The sequence below is a fragment of the Bombyx mandarina genome, chromosome 04 (genome assembly GCF_030267445.1).
Source record: "Bombyx mandarina strain Sakado chromosome 04, ASM3026744v2".
Classification (NCBI taxonomy): domain Eukaryota; kingdom Metazoa; phylum Arthropoda; class Insecta; order Lepidoptera; family Bombycidae; genus Bombyx; species Bombyx mandarina.
The window spans coordinates 8,400,236-8,410,716 of NC_143211.1; the positions used below are offsets into that span (position 1 = coordinate 8,400,236).

The window sequence follows — 10,481 nt, forward strand, 5'->3', positions numbered from 1 at the left end:
TGATGATGATAATGGTCAAGATTATGATAACGAAAAAAAAATTACAAATACCAGCTTCGCTTCAACTGAACGAAGACCTGGCAACAGCTCTAGTTTTGACTTAATAGAAGGCATATCTATTTTACCCCAAGATTAAATTATTACAATTATTAACCTATATTTTTTGTTGATGTTCTAATAAATATATAAATAAATACATATGTTGATTTTAATAATTTAATTGCATTATGACGCAGAGTAAATAATATTTTTGCACGTGAGTGTACCATGCGCAAACTTACCCCCACTACGTCAACAAATGCTCAAGAAGTTTGCCGGCTATTATACAGGTATTTGAAGTATGCAAATATTCCAAATTATAATTTAATTCCGCTTCCTAATTCTTCATCCATATCCAGTGCCTTAACGTACTTGAATTTTGAATTTCAGGATGTGGTATTTTGGTCTACCGTATTGCCTTGTTTCGAATATAACTTTCATGACATGTTGAGAGATGTCGCTGTTGATCTAATCAAGTTTAAATCTAAAAATGATTTTCTGGAGTTCTTTGAAGATAAGACTGATTTTGTTAAAGTGTATACAGATGGCTCTAAAACTAAAGATAGAACTAGTTTTGCATTTTTTGATTCGTCCATGAACATAGGATCAGTTTATAAATGTAGCAATTTTTTCTCTGTTTTTTCGGCTGAAGTACTAGGCATTATATATGCTTTAGAGCACATTCGAGTAAATTACTCTGCAGGGGACAAAATTTTAATTCTATCTGATTCAATGAGCGCCTTGCAAGCTCTTAAAAATAAATGTATTAGTGCATCTGTAAATTATTTAATTTATAAGTTAAGAAGTTGTTTGAGTTTTTTGTATTTTAGAAATATATTTATTGAATTTTGCTGGGTGCCAGGTCACTCTGGTATTGTGGGTAATGAATTTGTTGATAAATTAGCGAAATCTACAAGAGATAAATATTTCCGATTTTAAAGTTCCGTATTCAGATTTAGTTTATTCAATTAAACAAAATATGATGAAACGTTGGTCTAATTACTTGTCTAAGTCCAGAGAAACGAAAGGTAAATGGTTAGCTGAAATAGTCCCAGTACCTAGTACTAAATCTTGGTTTGATAGTTTTAGATTCTTCCCGGGAAGAGCCTTTATATCGATTATTTGTAGATTACGTATAGGCCACGGCCATTTTCCTGCGCATCTTTTTAGATTAAAGTTAAGTGATTCAGCTGCATGTACTTATTGTAACTCTGGCATGTGTGATCTAGATCATATTTTTTTTAATTGTCCTGAATTCAATCAACAGAGATTATTGTTTAATGCATTATGTAAAGACACAGGCTTAAAATCTATTCCTAATTCCATTCAAGGTATTTTAAAGCTTCCACAACTATTCTCAATAGTGTATAATTTTGTACTTCACACTATAGGACGACTATGAATGTATAATTCATGAATGTATCATAGGTCTCCTGCTTATGTGCAAGTTTAATTATTTTTTTATAACGACTCATATTCTTTTTTTGTTGTTTGTTGAAAGAAAACTTGTAAGTTTTTATTTTTTTATAGTAAGTTCTTGCAATTCATTTTGTCATTAATTTGTTATTTTCAATGATTTGTAATTGTTTCTTGGTTTGGTTTGTTTCTTTTATTTGTGTTTTATTTGTAAGTTCTAGTTCATGTTCTATTTTTTTGTAAAATTAGTTTAAGCTGATGGCCGTGTTGCCAATGCTTTCAATAAAAAAAAAAAAAGAAGCAAAAAGCAGTGTTGCTAGCTTAGAGGATTTTCCATAAAATCTCGGAATTTGGACCCCCGTCTTAGTTATCAAAAATGGATTTTAGTGGTTAGTGGATTTTTTAGTAGCTTGGGCGTTGTTGAAAATTATCGAAAAGGTTAAAATCAATCCACTTTACAGGATTTTAAACATTTTATGACAATAATATATCTAAATACATATTATTTAAACGATGTGACTTAAACTTAACTAGAAAATGTTGCGAGAATTTAGAATTTCCATCAACGTCAAAAATTAAATTGGTTCAAAATAAACGTACAAAGTTATGGTGAAATTTATTAAAATAAATTATATAAGAAATATTGATTAGATTAATAGAACATCATATATTAATAAAGCTTATTAACAAAAAAATATTGTTCTATATTAATAAGAACTCTGTTTAATGGAAAATTTCATGGTAGGTACGTAGATTTCTGATGGTTTTCATATTGAATTTGGTGGGAAGCCAGATTAATTGTTGGCATCACCGAAAAAGAGCAATGAATGGATTAAAAGAAAAATGGCGTCTATTTACGTTTGTAGTACGAAGTTAAAATGGCACTGATACAGCTTGTGGCTTGTTTTTTTTCGAAAATCGTGAAAGTTTCCGTGTAATCATGGTGAACACTTTTAATGTAAGTGGTTTTAAGCGAGAATCCTCTCCAGTTTGTGGAATATTCTTCCATATGTCAAATTCATTGATAAATTTTTACTAGTGTGAGCATATATTTTTAAAATGTGAGATATTTTTTCTCATTATAATATTTAATACCATTTGTCTTGTAAATTGTACTTAATCTATGTCATATACTAAATTTGAAAAAACAATCGTGAAAACTATAATTTTGCAATGTATTTTTCATATTATAAGAGCCATCACGTGGTATTTTTTGAACTTTTTTATTGTATTGAATAGCGTCGCACGCAAGCATGTATATCATTTGCCTGACGTTAAGCGAACGAGAAGGATCTTCTAGTAAATATGACGTTAGAATTTCTGGAAAATGTTCTATATAAAGGTCAAACAAGAAGAATCAAGTACTCAAACGCAAGAAATAAAAAATACCCCAAGAAAAGCAAAATTACGACAAGATGTTAAGGTATTGAAACAAAAACTTAAAAGTCGCGAAATAGTAATTGTAAATATAAAGTCGATTTTAGATTTATTAAAGAAAAATGGCGATTTTTAATTGAATTGAAATTTAAATTGCGAAATTTTAATGATACTCATGGTCCACTTAGATATTGATTAAAATAAATTATGTATTTCGTTGAAAAAAAAGAATTTACTTAATATAGAGGAAATGTTATATTATAAGACTACAGAAAATTAACTGAACTTAATAATAATAATATAACCAATATTTTGTAAATAGAGATCAAGTACTATGTGTATCGTGTTATGTGTATTGACTTGTCATTTAAGAGTTATTTAATTGTCTACATATAACAAATAAATGAATTTGAGTTCATTTCATTTTATTACCCATTGTGTTTTATTTCCTAAAATGTAACTAGTAGACTTAATATACACGTGTCATGAAAATAGCACAGAAGTAAAAATACAAGCAATTTTAAATCAATTGAAGATGTGAATGTAAGAAAAGAGCACCCGATACGCACAGACCATGTGTGTTGCAGTGTGTCAAATATTAATTTGCACGGCCCACTTAGCCAGTACATTAAAGTAGGAATTGCGTAATTAAGTTCAACATAATATATTATTTAAGTCGCGGTTGAGTATTCGGACGTTAAACATGAGTTTGAGGAAGTTTAAGTAATAGAACTGAGGTAATGATGTTTGTAATAAAACTCAGTGCTCTTTTCAGTGCGATTTTCGACAACGCAGCAATTTCAAAAAAAAACCGTCGGAAAAAAGTCACCATGACGACGAAGCAATGTTTAGAATTGAATTTACATAAATAAAACGTTGCAAGCACGTGTTTTGTATTTACATAGGGTTACACAGAATTACTTAAGGTAAATTCAAAACTGACGCATGTGTATAATTTTATCCTATAAAAAAAAAATATATGGTCACCATATTAGACAAGGACACCGCGACCAAAAAGTATTCTCTTTCGAGACCGATTTCTCGGCATTAGACAGCACTCCAGTTGTAGGTACTTATTAACTCCATGTGTACAACATACACAACGGGCCGAAGAGTTATTACCCAAGTATTATCCACAATACAATAAACATATTATTGATTGTTATCCCCGAGTTTTTTTAATGATACCTAAAAACAGGCAAATCTTAACAAAAAACAATAACTATAGAGAACAGCTAAGCGCTTACTTAGCGAACTTTACTGGATTAAGCTTGAGTGAAACTTTGTTTTTTTATGAAAACCTCGATGTGGTGATATCTCTACAAAGGTTCTATCTTCAAATACAGAATGCGAAAGATTGTTCAACTCACAATAGAAACAAGCTGACTAAAGAAACCCTTAACGGAATACTTCTTACTAAGTCAGGAATTCTAGCTAACAACTGCTTTTTTGGTGTATACTAGTGCGATATTCAGTACCGCGAAAATGCGCAATATTGTATTGGCCTTTGACTGTTCTAAATATGTACTTGACTGTTAGTTTGATTTTTCGTAATAAAATATGCAAAGGAATGTTTTTTTTTATACTTGTTCGCCCTAAGTGAAGGAATTTTCAAAAGAGATTTTATGTATAGTTTCTGGGAAATTTAGGGTAAAACAAAAATCTTAAAAGTATCAGATAGTACCGTACCTCCCTAGTCATAGATTCAGAGTATTAAGAGTATTGCCTACGCTGCAATTCTCAAATATATTAAGTCTCGAATATATTAAGTGTATAATCTATGATATTAAGTGTATAATCTATGACTGCCATACTCTGCATTCCGATTTAAAATACGTGGAGGTTTTCGTTGGGCGCAAATAAATTTTAAGAATTTATTCATAGCCATTACCTACATTAAGTTGTGTATATACATTGAGAAAATATTTAGTGTACTATGTTTTGAGATACCTAGCCTCTAACTCTAGAGGCGTCTCCTTTCCAATTAAAACGATGGATGCCAGAGCTGCTAAATTAGAACTTGCTCGCAAAAAGGTATTTAGGTATATCATAGAAAATAATTAGTATTAATTCCCTGGCCCAAAAGCTTAAAATATGACATAGGTAATATTTTGTAAAATACGATAAAGGCACTAATGGTTGTTTTGTTGAACAACAATACGATAATAAGAATAAATACATAACTTAAATAGTAATTTATTACATGAATAGTGATTATTGAATGTTTTATTTATATTTTTAAATTACAGTTGAGAGAACATCAAGAGCAAAAACTAGGAAATGTTCAGAAAGAAACATGTCTGAAAACGAATGATCAAAATCATTCGCCACCTCAATTAGCTTCTGAAGTCAATGATTTTGACTCGTCTCCTCAGCAAAAGCAAAAAAATAGTGAAAACAATAATATTTTAGAGGAGAACTACGATAATAAGCTGCTTGAAAATACACTCAGTGCAACAGAAATTCTCATTTGTAATGAGAGAAAACTTGAAACGCAAGTCAGTGAGCTGCAATCAAAATTATCAGAGCTAGAACAGAAATATACTGATGCTGTAAAATTAATTAATCAATCTAATCAATCATTCCATAATTTGCAAAATGAAACCAAAACTTTACAAAACAATAGTTTGTTGTTGACTAATGAGTTGCTGATCAAAGATAACAAAATACAAGAATTAGAAAAGAGTAATTCCAGTCTCTCAGATGAAATTAATAATTTACAAGAACAACTGGAATTTACCAAAACAATGCTTACTGCTAAAGAAACAGAAAATAGTTCTCTCAATAGTCAATTATTCAACCTTCAAAATCAGCTTGATTCAACTCAGCTACAACTGCAGCAGCTTACGAATGGGGCTTATGCTTCTACTTCTGATGGGAGAAACACTAATGTTGAATCAAATGAGAGCTTAAAGCAAAAAAATTCTAATTTAGAACAACAGTTAAAAACTCTACAAAAAGAAAAAGATAATATTCATACACATTATCAACATTATGTTATTGAATTAAATGAACATTTAAAAAATATGGTTTCACAAAATGAAAGTCTTGCTGGAGAGGTTGAGCGTTTATCTAACAGAGAAACTAGTCTTGTTGATCAGATAAGCGATTTGGAAATAAGATTGCAGAATTATAGTTCATACCGCACCCAAGTTACTGAAACATCAACATCTCGTAATAATAACAGTGATGACTTTAAAGAATTACAAAACAAATATGAAGAAACTAGTGTAAGTTACATTAATAATAAGACAACAAAATCTAGCTTATTCAGAAACTTCAGAATGTACATTCCAGCCATGATGGAATGGTCAGAGAAGTTTTTTTACACATGAAAATACCCTAATCAAGTACATGAATAGTTCTAAAATTTGTTTAGGAACCTATACTGTCATATATGCCTAAAATTTCAGTAAACCAGTCTTCCGAGTGGAGACATATAATCAAAATTTTGCTGCTAAGAATGTGAGAAAACACAAGAATCGGACTATCTACAGCTTCAGAGATAGTCAAACTGCGCTCAAAGCACTAACAGCCCTTAAGGCTAAACTTAGGGTTTTATACATTTATTGCATAGGTGGATCAAAGTGCTCATGGGCCATCTGGTGTTTAGTGATTACCGCCTATAGACATCAGAATTTGAATGCCGACACCCTTAAGACATGAGATCTAAGTCAAAATTGTATAGAATAATGGCTGTGCCATCCTTCAAATTGGAACGCTAAATTACTTCATGGCAAAAATAGGTCGATTGGTTGATTGTACCTACCGATACGTGCTCATATGACTCCTATTAACAGTAAAGTTTGATAGCCACAAGAGCTCACATTGAGCAAATAAAGTGCAATAGCATCAATTTAGTCTGACCATCTTGGTATAGAGTCCAATTAAAAGTCCAATGAACTAGCTAAAAATAGCTCTAAAAGAGCAGTGGTTGTCTGAAATTCATGTAATTGTTCCAACACAAATGGTTTATGGGTTACTGACACAAAGCACTAAAAAGTAAATGTTTGAGTGGAGGAGCATTTCTACTAAGGTACAATGAATACTTAAATAGAACAAATACAGACAAAACCAACAAGTCTTGAAAATATCTACTCAGTTAACTCTGCCCATTTTTTCAAGATTTGATAAAAAATTTGGCAACCCAGTAATTTATTATTAGTACATTAATTAGACACTTGGTGTTACAGAAAAAACTCTGTGAATTGAGTAATAAATATGAACAACTAGAAACATTAAATAATGAAAACATTGCAAAAATTAAAGATTTAGAAAAAAACAAAGATTCTGAAGCGAAGCTTGAGGAAATAAGTCTATCCAAATTGAATGCGGACATAGCTAGTGACAAAATAGCTGCTCAAAAAGCCACCGAGCAAAACAAAATACTGAAACAGGACATGCAGAATTTAGAGGATGCATTTGTTAAAATGGTATAGCAGCTTCATTTATAAATCAATAAGTAAAATAATAATCAGCAATTTCTAAAATCACTTTAGATATCATTTTATTGTTTGCTTAATTGGTGATGTTTCGTGAAGCTAGAATATCCCGAGGTTACTAGCAGTAGGAAAAAAAATTGTAGAAAAAATTGGCATTGGTGTTCATAACATTTAGTACTAACATGTACAGTTAGTACATGCATGTACTAACTGTACATTTCTGCCTAACAAACGAAACAACCTTGGAGTTTCAATTTGAAAACTAGTGCAAACATTAGACAGTAAAAATGCTACATAGGGCTAATATCCCAAGGTGGGTGGCTGTGTCTGCCCGTTCAAGGGTAAGTGTTTACCGATGTCTGTAAATATCAGACACTATTTGGATGTAAGATTGTTTGTAAACTAGATGTATATTTTATTATATTTGCAGTTGAAAAGTAATGAGACACTTGGAAAATGGATTAATATACCATTATAGTTTAACAAATTAATTTAGTACAGAGAACTAACTACTTTTTGAAACATTGCAGTTTTTTTCATTTTAGTTTTTAGGTTGTTTTGTGAATCTTGTCTTATTACTTATTTTACTTATTATGATATGTTTTGGATATATTTAAAATTTCGTTGATTAATTTAATTAATTTGTGATGAGAGTAAAGAAGAGCAATGGAGAGGGCTATGCTCGGAGTTTCCTTACGAAATCAAATCAGCAATGAGGAAATTCGCAGGAAAACCATGGTAACCGACATAGCCCACAAAGGATTGCGACGTTGAAGTGGCAGTGGGCAGGGCACGTTTCTCGTAGAACGGATGAATGTTGGGGCTGGAAAGTTGTAGGTGTTGTATGTTGTAGTTAGTGGGTAGACCTCCAGAGATGGAACAACGACCTATTGTGGTTCGCGGGGATCCGCAGGATGCAAGCAGCGCAGGACCGATCTTTGCGGAGAGACTTGGGGGTGGCCTATGTCCAGCAGTGGACGTCTGATAGAATAGAATAGAGGGTAAACAAGTACGTTAAATTTAAAACTTTTTGTGCATATTTACAGAGTAAAGACAAATTAGAGTTAACAGAAAAATTAAGCGCTGAAAAATTTTTGAATCGCGAACTTACAATAAAATTAGCAGATGCAGAGGAGAAAGCAAAATATATGTTAATTAAATTAAAAGCCAAAGATAGTGAAATGATAAGACTACAGTCCAGTTATAGGGAGATGGAAATAAACTTAAGAAACGCCGCAAAAAGTAATGAGTCTGCTAACGACGATATACCTAACGAAATTTCGGAATGCGAAAAACCGTTGGATAGTAAAATAGATTGTCTACAAACTGATGATACTGAGATATGTTTGAATCAAAATGATGTATGCAAACACGAAGTATTGGTTAATAATGGCAAAAAACCTGATATTTTAATCGCAAAGGACGATGCAATGAAGAAACTACAGGAACGTTTTTTAAAAATAATGAGTGATGTTGCCGATTTATCTGATGAAAAGCATCGGCTTGAGCATATAATTTTACAATTGCAAAATGAAACCGATACTATTTGTGAATACGTAGCTTTATATCAGCAACAACGCAGCTTATTAAAAAGACGAGACGAAGAGCGAAGTATTCAATTAAATATGTTTGAAACGGAATGTAGTAAACTTAAAAGACAGCTGGAAGAATTGACTGCTATCCTCGTAAAACTGTCTGAAGATGAAGACATCTCTTCTTGCTTACAAAAACACTCCAAGAATATTGAAATCGAGCAAATAATGAAACTCCTCACAAACTTGAACAATAATTCTTTAATCGATCCCATGAAGAAAAGTATTGATTTCAAAGATTTTTATCCTTGCAGTTGTTGTTCTGGAAAACTTATGGAAATATAATATATTTCTTTAAACTTACGTAATAAAAGTCATTGTTAAAATAATCTAAATGTAATAATATGTAATGGTATCTTAATATATGTCTTAGCCTTTAGATGACAAAAATAAAATCACTAAAATCTAATAAATAATTTTGTTTGTGGAAAGTGTAGAGGGAGGAAAGTAGTACTGAATTAAAGTTACATCGAGTAATCATTGAAAATACACTAAAATAAGATGGCGCCCTTGCCCTAAGGCGTCGGTAAGGTATTGTTGAAGTCGTCGTGGCCTAAAGGATAGGACGTCCGGTGCATTCGTATATAGCGATGCAACGGTGTTCGAAACCCGCAGGTGGGTACCGATTTTTGTAATGAAATACGTACTTAACAATTGTTCTCGATTGACTTTCACGGTGTAGGAATAACATCGTGTAATAAAAATGAAACCCGCAAAATTATAATTTGCGTAATTACTGGTGGTAGGACCTCAAGTGAGTCCGCACGGGTAAGTACCACCGCCCCGCCTATTTCTCCCGTGAAGCAGTAATTCGTTTCGGTTTGAAGGGTGGGGCAGCCGTTGTAACTATACTGAGACCTTAGAACTTATATCTCAAGGTGTGTGGCGCATTTACGTTTTAGATGTCTATGAGTTCCAGTAACCACTTAACACCAGGTGGGCTGTGAGCTCGTCCACACATCCAGGCAATAAAAAAAAGCGTGAATTTTAAAACGAATGCTAAAAGTGATGAGTATGTAGTAAAGAAAATGTATGCTTTACTAAGTTTTAAAATATTTGATACATTTTTACGAAAAAAAGACATTATTTTATTACCTACTTACTATTATTTAACAATATTCAGATAATTGAATTCGAATTGATAAAGAAAAAAGTAATTGAAGTATCAAAAGATAAATAATAATTAGTTTTATTAAATAAAAACTATATTTATTACAACCATCTATTATACTTTATAAATAAATGTTAAAACTATTTAATCGGAGATTAGTCAGCGGTAGGTAGCGACTTGGTTGTGCTCCTGGCATTGCTGACGTCCATGAGCAATGGTAACGTCACCATCAAGTTGGCCGTATGCTTGTCTGCCTCAATTGCAATAGAAAAATGTTGCTCTGAATGTATTTTTTATTGTCTTGGAAGATGCCTGACGTTCTGTGAGGTTGAGATTATTGATAATAGTTATCTATGTATTGAAAACTGAAGTAACTGGTACTTATAAGTACTGGCGCAAAGGCGACGAAACTAGTCCAGGGGAATCTGTGCTTTGGAAAGAATTTATTTTTGTTCAGATGTGAAAATAGGTAATTGTTCGTACTTTCGAAGACTAACAAAATTC

General features: G+C 31.9%; 1 protein-coding gene and 1 pseudogene across 1 annotated transcript; both read left to right on the top strand.

Moving 5' to 3' along the window:
* The first annotated feature begins 324 nt into the window (after nt 1–324).
* On the top strand, nt 325–1,591 carry LOC149503113 (uncharacterized; annotated as a pseudogene).
* Nucleotides 1,592–4,612: 3,021 nt separating this feature from the next.
* LOC114250960 (Golgi matrix protein 130 kD) lies at nt 4,613–9,279 on the top strand. Its single transcript, XM_028185080.2, has 4 exons — nt 4,613–4,866; nt 5,082–6,062; nt 7,026–7,265; nt 8,321–9,279. Exons 1-4 carry the CDS (start codon nt 4,825–4,827, stop codon nt 9,149–9,151), a joined length of 2,094 nt encoding a protein of 697 aa, XP_028040881.2. The 5' UTR covers nt 4,613–4,824; the 3' UTR covers nt 9,152–9,279.
* Nucleotides 9,280–10,481: the final 1,202 nt, after the last annotated feature.

What these genes read in the sequence shown, in the direction of transcription:
- LOC114250960 (XM_028185080.2), top strand. Translation starts at nt 4,825, where the DNA reads ATGGATGCCAGAGCTGCTAAATTAGAACTTGCTCGCAAAAAG. An exon ending in TAGAACTTGCTCGCAAAAAG is followed by an intron (nt 4,867 to 5,081) that starts GTATTTAGGTAT and finishes TTTAAATTACAG; the next exon opens with TTGAGAGAACATCAAGAGCA. An exon ending in AGGATGCATTTGTTAAAATG is followed by an intron (nt 7,266 to 8,320) that starts GTATAGCAGCTT and finishes GCATATTTACAG; the next exon opens with AGTAAAGACAAATTAGAGTT.